General features: G+C 45.1%; 1 protein-coding gene across 9 annotated transcripts in view; it reads left to right on the top strand.

The window, feature by feature from the left end:
• CRB2 (crumbs cell polarity complex component 2) overlaps positions 1-12,326 on the top strand; it is a 71,011-nt gene that overhangs the window by 40,053 nt on the left and 18,632 nt on the right. For all 9 annotated transcript variants that reach the window (XM_064171289.1, XM_064171286.1, XM_064171285.1 and 6 more), the window contains 3 exons: positions 8,712-9,659; positions 10,461-11,017; positions 11,559-11,724. In XM_064171289.1, coding sequence (XP_064027359.1) covers positions 8,712-9,659; positions 10,461-11,017; positions 11,559-11,724 — 1,671 coding nt within the window. The remainder of the gene's footprint in view (positions 1-8,711; positions 9,660-10,460; positions 11,018-11,558; positions 11,725-12,326) is intronic.

The following is a 12,326-nucleotide window of genomic DNA, read 5'->3' as shown; positions in this document are numbered from 1 at the left end:
GATTTAAGATTGAGTATATAGAAGAGTCTAAGATCAAAATATATTAGGGAATTTGTATCCTGGAGTGAAAGCTCACTGGGAAAACTGGGGGGAGAAATACATATACTACAAAGGTTGAACAAAACCAGCCTTCAAATCAAAGAGGTGTGCTTAACATTCTAGTTGTCAGAAGCTACTGACTGTAGCAGATTGGATCACCAGCACCTAAACCATCTGTAAAACATCTCTATTCCCTAAAACCCTTGGATGATAAGAGACAGCGGTTATTGGCTGAAGGCAGTAATCTGCTATGTTAGGAGGTCAAAAGGTCTTTGTGATGTGAGCAAGTGAAGCCTTCTCTGTTTACAGGAGAATGGGGAGTCTGGATTCTTACACAAATGCCCTGCTTGACCCTTGTGGATCTCAGTTTTCTAGCTGAGAAATTAGGGAACAGTGAATATTGTGCATCAACTCTCTTGGGAAGGTACACTGCTAACTGACACTAAACTTCATCTTGATTCAAAGTATTCGCTTTCAGTTTTCTGCGTCTGTAAATTCTGTGTATACTCTTTGTCCTTGTGTACTCTCTCTGTTTTGGGGAATCTGTTGTCCCCATCAGTCTTTGTGTATGTGAGGTGGATGCAACCTTTCCACAGTGTTACTAGGCTGCCATCTCGTGGGAAAAAGGAAAAACTTGAAGGCAGAAGAAAACCATGTTGCTTTAACTTCTCCAACAGCAAGTAGCAGCATTCCAGACTGTCTTAGGCATTCACTGCACGGGAAAGTTTTGTTGACCTTCTGTGGTCATAGAAGTTTCTGCCCAGTGTTTCTGTCCAGCCTTTTCTTGGGAAGACTCATTATACAGGTGCTTTCATTCCCAGAATGTCAAATCAACTCCTAGTTAACACCTTCTAGAACTGGACTGAAGTCTTTGTGGGACTTTCTGGCCTATTATGTTTGTTTTGGGTTCCCAACTTAGGCTAAGCCAAGACAAAATTGCTTTTATAGGTGAGATCTTTTGAAAATAGGCTTTTGTTTAAGCTCTTTATTCACTATTTTTCTTGGGTAGTTACAATAATGTACTTGTGAGCCAAGATCTTATCCAAAGACATGGTTTAAAGTTTATCCTACTTGTCAGAATTCCCACACACATATGTGCCCTGTTCCCTTTTCCTCCTTCAGTGCCCCAACACCCGCATAGAGTTCAGAATTTCATTGCGCCTCACCAAACTGCAGATCCATTAAATCCTTTCCAAATCTTAGCATGCTCATGGGCAGAAAAGCTGACAGAAACACAGGATGATGGGAAAAGGAGTGCTAGAGTTCATTCTGTTGCATCAAATTTGGTTTATTAGTACTTGAATGGGGTTTAAAGCAGGTTGCTCTTCTGGATATAGCTTTTGGTAAAGGACTTTGTCTCAGCTGAGGTAGTTCTGACACATTAACACAGTGAAAGGCTGGGAGCAGTCTGTGAGATCAGTGAGTTCGTGTGGAGGAGTGAAGCTGACAGGGAAATAATAGCAATTAATCTCCCCTCCTTTGTCAATTAATCCCAGTACAGTCATGCTGGGTAAACAGCTTATTACTTCATATTAGGATCACAGAACAACTTTGTGAAGCTTCCCATAATGTTTCTGTTCAAAACACATTTCTGTGGCAGCTTAGATCTGCCATGAACTTGGGTTTAAGCTGCCTCCACTGATTAAAGTGAACTTGCTACTCTGATGAAGAATGCTTTCTTGGGGCAGCAGGGGTTCTTTCTGGAGGCTTTATTTTCTTCAGTCTTAGGAATTTGGGGAGTGTTGGGATAACAGTGTGAGTCAGGAGAAATTCTGTCTTTGCAAATGAACTGCCTCATTGCTGTCTCAGGCTACAGCAGTGGAGGGAGATGAGCCAGCTCTCTCTGAAACAGCTGTTGCAGCAGCAGTGCCTCATTCCCGAGGGACCTACAGGATAGGTCCTGAAGAGTCTGTTCAGTGTGTCACTTTGTGCTTTAGCAGAGGGTGTAAGAGGATGTAAGAAGTATGAGTAAAAAAAATTACTTGGGTACTGAATGGAGAAGGAGAATAAATCTTGCATGGTCTTGGAAATGATCCAGAGAAAAAGCATATTAGGAAAAGTCTGTTTTAAATGAAGACACCTCCAAAATAAATTCATTATTCATAGCAATGGTTTCTCTCCATCATGTATGTACTAGGCAATAGTTTAGGCTATGAAAAAGACAGGTGCCATTTGGAACAGTACCTGGTTTTTAACCTGCAAGAATACAATTGGTTAAGTGGCATCCAACTCTTTCATTCTTTAAAGACTTAAATGTCCTGAGCACTTCCTGCTATACTTCCTCTCCTTCTAAAGTTGTCTTTAGAAAGGCAGCTTCCTAAACCACAGTGCTGTGACACTGGTCAGCCTGGAAGTGACAGGAAGAGCCCGATCATTTCAACTGCAGACACGCCTTGCCAGTGGCACCTTGTGCTCATGCAAAACTCTGAGCTTTTCTTGTAAGTGGCTGAGGAATGCTTCTACCTGCAAGAAAAATCTGAAGGTGATGTGATGGTAAATGTGGGAGGGATTGTGATTGTGAATGTGTCAGTGTAACTGGAGTGCTTATTGATCGCTGTTCAGATGGAATGTCTTTGTCAATTGTCCTGAAAGAAGTCTGATACCTTTGTGTAGCCAGCTATAAATAAGAGCTCTGTCAGCATGCCAGCCTGGATCAAATCAATTCAAATTCCTAGGTTGTGGATTTTGAGGTAAATGGGAGATGCCTCTTCCTTCTGACCACCTTTTGATAAGTTTAAATTTTTTTGTGCAGGTGTTTCTTGATGTCCAGTTTGGTTTAGAGATGCAGCCTCTGCAGAAAGGGTAGCTAAAAGGTTAAGCTAGTAAAGAGATTAGAGGACTGCTATGCTTCAGCAGAATCCCTTTTGGTAAATACAGCTGAAGGGAGATAGGGGATGCTTGTAAGACCCCCTCTGCTTCCCTTCTGTTTTCCCTTCCGCATTGCATGGCCCTTCTGCAGTGATTTAACGTTCTTCAGCCTTCACAGTTGTTACTCTTTACTCTTGCAGCCACAGCTTGAATAGGCATAAGCTACCCATTTGTTTTGAGCAGAAGGGTCATACTAGCTAATACAGATAGTGTTTAAAATCAGTGCTAGGGTAGGTCTGTGTGTGCACAGGACCCAGATGTAACAGAAGTTTTGATTCCAAACACACACTCCCACTTAAAACATCTGTAAAACTGACTGGCATGTTTGGATTGAGTGAAATGAGAATACAAAATAGCTACAAGAGTTGCTGGAATGCTTTCTTTTAATATCTTAAAGTGATACAGCTAATGCAGATTCCAGACTGACATGTGGGAGGTTTTGTTTGCTTGGACCTGACATTGACACTTAGAGAGACTCCAAGTTTGCAGAAAAGCTCCCGCATAACATTTCTTCACAGAAAGAAGAACCTTGTCTGGGCTCCTTACAACATGAAAGTACAAAACAACCCAAGAACCACTGAGAAAAAAATTGCTGCAGCTAATTTCATAAGGTTGCTAATAAGGAAAAAAAGAGAGTTTTCATTCTGCAGCCTTTTGTTTGAACCTGTACGGTCAGTGTAATGCAGAGAATTTCCTACTGTTCAGTCTGACTTCAGAGAAGCAGATCATGGTAGTTCAGACTTCAGACTTCTCTTTATCAGTACTGCAGAGTGGAAATGTTTGTGCTCCCGAATGCACAGAACAGGGCACATGAAATGCTGGTCCCTGATTAAGAGTACAGCAGGACCCAGGCTGCACTCCACATTTGCAACTCTCCATATTCGTGTGGCTTGGATATTAAACAGTGGTGGCAATGCAGCTTTTTCGCTTAGCCTGTAACAAGTAAAATCCGTGGTTTGGGCTTATTCGTGGACTTTGGCAGGTTCACCTGGGAGGTGGCGAGGGCAGGAGATTGCTGGAGATAATGCTGTGGATAGTGCAGGGTATTATTGTAATGCACTGGGCGAGGATAGCTGTGAGTACACATTCTTCATGTCAGCACTGACAGAGGCCAGCTGGGGAGGTTTAGAGCAGGGCTGGATTAGATCTCACACAGCGCAGGTCTCTTCTATATTGGCTGGTTTCATCTCCAATCCCTTTTTGTCTGACTGGCATCAGGGAGCGCTTACACACGTTCTGCCGCTTCAGTCCAGCCTTTTTTGTCATTCCTCCCCCCCATTCACCCTCATTTTTTTTCCCTTTACTGTCACAAATGTCCACAAGGAGTCGGCCATGAAATCTGTGCTGATTGGCGTGATCCTGAAGGGAATTTTTCTGCTAGCAGGTAATGAGATCTATACAGTAATTGCAGTGTGTCCTGAATGTTTGCGTGCTTGCCCAGGGCAGGGAGCTGGGCTGTGTGAGTCGTGGTAGCTGGAGGCATGAGAAGGAGCAAGAACTGAGTAGAAAGGAAGAATGAAGAATGTTTTTGTTTTGAAGAGACCTAAAGTTTTGTTCTGGAAACTTTCAGGCAAGGAATTTCCTTGTTGCCGCAAGATAAATGCGGAGCTGTCAGCAAGCTGCCTGTGCATCTCTGCTTTGCTTCTGCCCTGCTCTTGTGCGGTAATCAAATCCCGGGTTTTCCAGGCCCTGGATCCTTGCTTTGTACTCAGGTGTCCTGGGTAAACACATAGATGTCTCCCTGGTAGTTCTGTGAAACCTTAATTTTGCGTTTTACAGAATTTTGTTTGTAATCTCCCTTTTTCCTGACATGATTTAAAACTGTGCTCTGGAGCAGTACCTTCTGTTTTAATTCAGGACAAACCCTTTGCTGGCCCATGCCCTTTCACATCTCCTCCCCCACCGTCTCCTCCAGGAGTAGTCACCGTGGGAGAGAGGTCAAAGCAGTGTGTTGCCATGGAAATGGCAGTAATTGTACAAATATAATTGTCTAGGGGTCCGTTTGTTGCGGCTAATTCTCTCTCTCCCCTCTCTCTCCCTCCCCTCCTTTTTTCTTTTGATAGTAATAATACAAACCCTAATTAGGATGCACCGGGGAAAGGTTGCTAGGAATTCAGCTGTCTTGCAGGAGAGGGCAAGCCGGGGCTGGCCGGGAAGCCCTGCTGAACTCACGTTTCAAAACTGGGCCCATGAATAGACCTTGTCCTTCAAGGTTTTTTTTTGCTGTATGACAGCTGCATTAGAATATCTCTCTTGATATGTGCTTATTCTTTTACCATACTAAGTATCTGATGAAGTTTATGATTCTTACACTGTATAAAATGAATCTGTGCTTATTGCTAGCAGTCGGTAAATCCTGACCTTTGTCCAGGGAATCGTGACCCGTATGGATTTTACTAACACTTGGATCTGTGGAGCAAAACTGTTCTCACTAAATCGGTAGCAGTTTAGAATGCAGTGAATAGATTTGTGTTTGAAAATACCGCAGGGCTGTTAACAGTCAGAGACTTCTGTCTGTTTCTGACCCAGCCGCTGTGGGTCTGTTAAACAATGCTAAATTAACTGGAATGTTTGAAAATACTTACTTGTCTCCAGATAGCAGCCTTTTAAATAACACTTGTCCGATTTCCAGATAACAACTTCCACTGGTTTGCCTTTGTTAGGCTTTGAATGAGTTTCTTATCTAATTAATGTTTTAAACTCTCCTGATGATGTCATGAGTCAGATAGGTGACACTGCTCCTACAAATGATAGTTCACATAAGAATAAACCTTTGAACTAAGCAATTTGGAGGGAACAGAGAAGAATCCTTAAGACTAACTTGTTTTGTTACATGGAGTCATCCCCCTCTTCTGTTTTGCTCTGGCCTACAGCAAAAGTCTTCTTTTGTTTTTTTTCTTAAGCAGGGAAAAGTTCCTTTATTTTGCTGGCATTACCTTCTTCATTTACACTGTCATTTGCAGCCAAACCCTAATGTTACAGGCCCTGAAATTATCACCTAGGAAGCAAATATGCAACAGAAATCTTCTGCCTTGTTTTGCTGTAACTGAAGAGTTTAGCAAACCAGAAGAAAATCATTGGTAACAACAGAGGAGGAGAGGGCAAGGTCTGGCTGTAGAAGAAAAAGTACAGTCACTGTCGGGCATATCAGGAGTTAGAGATGTGGTACTGGGTAACTGTTCAACAAGGGCTGGCACCGGCTTCCAGGAAAAAATGGTTGTTAGCCAGGTCTGTAGAACTCTTGCATGGTCTCCTCTCTCATTTTGCTTCAAAAACTGCTCCAGATTCCAAACTGGCATTGCAGTGGCTTCTAGGAGGGCAGGAATGCACAAGGTGGTGCTTCAGAGGCCCTATTTTTTCTCCTGCTTCAGTTCTGCTTGCTGTCAGGAACAGTAACACCAACAAAGATGCTGCTTGTGGTTTTGGTTCTTAGAGGAAGAGCTGCCCTCTCTGCTGCTGAATGTTACCTTTGCCTGTTTGTAAGCTCCGAGGTTAGACAGCAGTGTGTAAAGGCCTGAATAGTCAGCTGCTTCTTTTCACCCATTTCAAACAAGTAAGCTCAGAAATCAAACCAGCTGCATGCCCTGGGAATTCTTGTGTTTAATTAGCCACCAGCCTAGGGTTGTGTGCTCACCCTAGGGAGTAATTTGCTGCCTGGAGTGAAGCTCTCACCCAACAGGTGTCAGCTAGGGGGTGGGAACAGCCCAGGCAGGTGTTCCAGCTGCCCCATGGGGAGAGCCCGCTGGCAATGGCCGCAGGAGACCAGGCCAGGAATGTGATACAGGGAAATAAGGCTCCCAGCCTTCTCAGAAATGCAAACCATCACAGCTTCTCTCCTTTTGTTACCCTTACCAGGGCTATCTTCTTTTTGCCCTGGTAAACATCAACAGCTCTGATCTGAAAGAGCAGCATTGGGACTAATACCAAATCTGTCTTTTTGTTGCCATCCAACGGCTTCTCCCCTTAAAAATTTACAACTTGCTTCTTGCAGCTTGAGAGCCCCTCACTGATAACTCGGAATGCTCACTCCATGTAGTTCTACTGCTCTGAGTTTTCTTAATTCCAATCTAAATCTTCCCATCTTCACCCAGACTGGGACCCTCCAGGCCCAGAGATGTCCACTACACTCTATTCCAACACATTTCCTTCAAGTGTGGCTATAGCTTTGTGCTGAAGTCTTAATCCTACCCTTGCTGCTTCCACCGCAGGTAAGATCGCACCCCAGGTTCTGTGTGCTGAGCAATCCTGGTGTTAGTAGCTGGAGAAAAACAGTTCTCTTGAAGTAGTATTAGCAACTCTGAATCTGTCCATCACCTGAGGTGCTCTTCAGAGCAGATATTACCAGACAAATTTGATGCTTTTCCACAGGCAGTGCACAGCAGTTCTCTTCCAGTTCACATCAGTGGAGAGCGATGTCCAACATAAATCCAAGATGATATTGCCTCCAGAACAGCTGTAGCATAGCTGGAACATGCAGAATTACCAGAGCCTTCCATTTCTCTTTCAGTGCTTCTCAGAGCTCCACACGTGTTATGTCCCTGCACTGACACAAACCGACATTTTGGAGCTGGAAGCTGGTGCTGGGTCTTCGCCTCTCTGCAGAGATAGCTCTGGTAACAGCAACCAAACAGTGGGGCTGGAAAGAGCAAAGTGACAGCAGGGTGCTAGGGTGTGAGGCACTGCTGAGGGCAGAAGCCTGTATCTTTGCTAACTTGTTTGTTGGATGGGTTTTTAAAATCACACATCAAGTCCAGCTCCAATGCTCCTAATGCCCCATCTCCCCTCATCTCTTTCCCTCAGGCAGCTCTCTAATCTCTTTGACATGCACATTCTGTCTAGTGGCTTTTCTTTCCAAATGTCTTTTGTGTTTTGATTCCTCTCCTTTGTGCGTGAATTCTTTCTCTTTCTTTCTGCTGTCCCAGTTGTGCTTGCTGGCTAGATTCAGCGTGTAATGCTATTAGATTGGGATAATCCATGCTTGGTTTATCTGTGTGACTGTCTCTGAAGATTAGTGAAAAACAGTGTTATGGGCTAAAGTGAACTGGTTCAGAAGGGCTCTTCTGTCAGTCTGGAGATGCTCAGGAAAATGACAGGTTTTCATTAACCAGATTTGAGTCTAATGTCTTGTAATTTACTTGAGCCCTATTGGGGTCCATGTGCCTGGAGCTGCAATGCAGTACTTTTCACCCAGTTCACTTCTGCAGGACTGAACAGAACTGAAATCAGCTTACTGCAAGTGTGGCAAGGTGCCTGTGGAGCATGTTTTCTTTGTTGTTTGGTAAGGAATTGAGTTTTGTGAGCATTTTCCAACTGGAGAATCATCTGGGAATTAAAATTTTCTTAACAGGTTTTTCAGTACCTTCCCATTTTAATGCTGTCTGCATCAGCAATGCCTGGAACTTGAGTGGGTCAGATCTATGGACTTAATCTGAGTACCATATCTATTATGAAAGAAGCATAAAGTCCTTTTCTGTGCTGTTTGGTCCCTCTAGTGTCCTTTGCATGTGGTGTTGGAGAATGTTTGGGAGAGGACAATAGTCTGAGATGATGTAGGCTCCTCTATAAGTAGCACCTTGGCAGTATCTGGGGAGGACAGCCCCAAAGTGTTTTTCTTGCTGTTTTGTCAGTGGTAGGCCTGTCTGTGGTGCTTCTTGCTGGCGGCTCTTGGTCTTCTGGTGGTTCTCTGAAGAGAATGGCTTAGAGAGCAGCAGTGCTGGGGAGGGCGGTCTGTGCCTGGCAGGCTTGCTCTGGGGAAGAGTCACAGTCCTCTGCAGTGAGATCCCCTCTCTAAATCTCTTTCGCAGGTGTGGAATGTGCTGTTAACATCAATGAGTGTGAGGAGGGTCCCTGCAAGAATGGAGCTGTCTGTGAGGATGGCATTGCTGACTATACCTGCCACTGTGCCCCTAGCCAGGATGGCATTATCTGGGGAGGGAAGAACTGCTCTGTGAAGCTCACTGGGTGCCAGACGCACGACTGCCAAAATGAGGCCTTGTGCATCCCAACCTACCAAGCTGAGAGCCATGGCCACCTGTGCCAGTGCCAGCCTGGTTTCTATGATGCCACATGCTCAACACCAACAACGTTTTCCTTTGCTTCCAGAGGGTATCTCCTCATTGAGCTGCCCGAGAACAATGAGAGCAGGAGGGACGTAGCAGGAGATCAGCTTGCCAGTGTGTCCCTCCGGTTCCGAACCACCTTGCCCAGCGCTATCCTTTTTTACCGAGGCCATGAAGCTGAATACTTGTTCCTGGAGCTCCTGGATGGCATTCTGCGTGCAGGACTGAAGAGGGATGATGCTGGGTACACGCTGCTCCTGGAAGGGCTGAGAGTTGATGATGGCCAGTGGCATAAAGTTGAAATTGTTCTACACGACACTGTGCAGCTAAAGCTCTGGCATGAGTCTTGTGATGCAGGCGTCTGCCAGCAGAGCTCTCCTGTCCCCAGTGACACTGCTTTGATCCCACATGCCTTCCTGAATGTGTACCTTGGAGGTGCTGGTGAGCCAATGGCAAACAACACACACAGCCAACAAGGCTTTGTCGGCTGCCTGGAAGACCTTCAGGTAGATGCTGAAACTGTGCTTCCCGAGGATCTACCCATGGGCAAGTCCTCCCCAGTGCAGCGGGGGTGTGACCGGACAGAGTGGTGCCTCTCCCAGCCCTGCTTTCATGGAGGGCTCTGTGTGGACCTTTGGGCAACCTTCAGGTGTGACTGCTCCAGGCCTTATGGAGGTCCAGCTTGCACATATGGTACGTGCTACATGATTTACCTCTGTCACCTGCCACCTCCTCTATCACTCACTGCTTTCAAGACGCTAGATAAGCACGGATGCTGGCCCTGACAGCTGTATTTTCTACTCAACCAGTGAAAAAGTGGAAGCAAAACAATTTGTAAATAAAATTTGTATTGATCCTTTTTGTGTCAGTTGCTCCTGCAGGAACAACTGTCAGTTCTCTGGTGCAGATATTTTTCCTTGCTGAGCCAGAGGCTCTGCCTTCATCTTTTTATCAGACCTGTGTAAATCCAGAAGAGCAGAGAAATTGGTTTACTGTGAGATGTGGAGCTTGTGAGTTGAGGATGAATAGGACTATATTGCTTCATAGATTAAGTACATTGTTAAAGGAAGGTCTAACAATTTGGAGTTCAAATCATCTATTAGCATTTTGTTTGTTCCTGCAAGGTTTATATTAATATTGTTTCAGGGTTTTTTTGTTTTACTCCTGAGCATGGCAAGTTGTTCTGCTGTTACCAAATTCATATATTTTAAAAGCAGCTTTGTAGCTTAAAAGTCCCTGAGTAAATCTGCTAGGTGGCAAGGACTCTGCTAGACCTGTATTTCCCTGGTGTTGTATGGGTGCTTGAATTTATGTCCTCCAGAGAAAGCAAGGGCGTGTTCACTTCTCAACTTCACAGGTCTTGGTGGGGAGAGAGCACAGTTACCCTGATGCATGTTGGAAATGTTGGGTAGAAAGGAGTTGCAGCTTCATATATCCCTGTGCCAGCAGCATTCCTCTTGCCATTAAGCTGTTGTATGTTCCTTTCTCTTCCAGAGCGCCCAGCAGCAACATTTGGCCTAGAGAACTCCACCAGCTTTGCCTCTTTCACCCTTTCTGATAGCCTTGGTGCAGACTTCAACATTTCCTTTTTCATTCGTAGTAGGAAACCTGATGGCTTGCTATTGCAGATCAGCAATGAAAGCCACCCCTGCCTCACCATCTACTTGAAGAATGGCAAGCTGGCGGTAGAGATGGTATCTACAGGTGCTGTCACGTTTCCAGAAAATTTGGTGGATGGGAAAAGACATTTGGTAGCTCTGTCTTTCCAAGGAGCAATTGTTCGTGCTCACCAATCAGACATGTACCTGGAGCTAGGACAGCTCCTAGCAAGACCTCTTTTGGCTGGTTATGAAGTGTACATTGGTGGGCATCCCAACCCAGACAGCACTGATATGTGGGGAGGCTATTTCAAAGGCTGTTTGCAGGACATCCAGCTGAACAGCCACCACGTAGAGTTGTTTCAGGTGGAGAACTACAGTCTGCCACAGGAACTCAACAGGACTCTAAATGATAATCTTGTGAAGGGCTGCATCTCTGATGACACCTGCAAGGTATGACGTCTCTTGGTTGTCTCTTCATGTATGCAGTTGGTTGTTAAGAGTCCTGTGATTACAGAACAGTCCTCTCTTCATTCTGTTGCAATTGCACAACTTCTTAATAATTCCTTTATTCAGCAGCAAGAGTTCAAGGAAGTCTTGGGTGCCCTTAGATCAGAAACCTTCTGTGTTATGCCACACATGAAAATAGGGAGGCCATAGTCCCTGACTTTATAGAATCACATGAATCACAGAATGATTTGGGTTGGAAGAGATCTTTAAAGCTCATCTGGTCCAATGTCTCTGCAGTCAGCAGGGACGTCTTCAACTAGAGCAGGCTGCTCAGAGCCCAGTCCAACCTGACCTGGAATGTTCTACCACCTCTGGGCAACCTGGACCAGTGTTTCACCACCCTCTGTTTTAATTACCCTCCTTTCGTGAGTCAAGTACTGTTTGTGGCAATGGAAATCTTTGTTGTCACATTTCCTTCTACTAAGTTCTTTTAGATCCAAGGATGAATTACACTGCTTCTAAAGTCTACCATTTTGTTTTTCAGTCTGAACCATGTCAGAATGGTGGCAAATGCATTGTCACTTGGAATGATTTCCATTGCAGCTGTCCAGCAAATTTCACTGGAAAATTCTGTGAGGAGAGAGTTTGGTGTGAAAGTGACCCATGTCCTGAAGCTACCACCTGTATAAATGTTCCAGCAGGATATGTGTGTAAGTACTGCTCCTCGCTCGCGTGCTGCTGAGATCCCCAACCTTCACTGTCTCTAGCGGCACTCCTCATTTGCACTGTTGCACCAAATATAAACATATGCTGCAAAAAGGAGTGATGCCCAGGTCCATGCTCTTGCGGGCAGTGTGCACCAAGCAGGACCCAGTTAAGCACTGCAAATGGGTCTCCTGTTGCCTCCCCTAAGACAGAACCGTGGAGAATGGAGAAAGCCCGCTAGCTAATGATGCCCTAGGGTGGAGGGAGTGTTGTCTAGTGACTGCAAAGTGTCCTGGAACTCAGGATGCTGGGGTGTTCCCATCTCTGCCAGGGACTGCAGATGATTGCTTTCCTGATTATAGTTTTTCTGGCAGTAAACAGGGAGTTGTATTTTTGTGCAGTTCTGAGAGACACAGGTTGCTACATGGGAGCTGGGTATTACCAGAGGTGCAAATGTAGACAGGAAGAGCTTTACGGATGGCAGCAGCTAGGCCTGTAATCCTCCTTACACTAAGCTTACATGATTCTTAAGGGAAAGAACCTGCCAGGAGTTTGCCGTTGGTCTGCCTCAAATATGACACCAATTGTCTTTCAAATCCTTTGCGAT

The sequence above is a fragment of the Pogoniulus pusillus genome, chromosome 35 (genome assembly GCF_015220805.1).
Source record: "Pogoniulus pusillus isolate bPogPus1 chromosome 35, bPogPus1.pri, whole genome shotgun sequence".
NCBI classification, from domain to species: Eukaryota; Metazoa; Chordata; class Aves; order Piciformes; family Lybiidae; genus Pogoniulus; species Pogoniulus pusillus.
The sequence above is the reverse complement of the archived record's forward strand: the minus strand, read 5'-3'. Positions and strand labels throughout refer to the sequence as shown.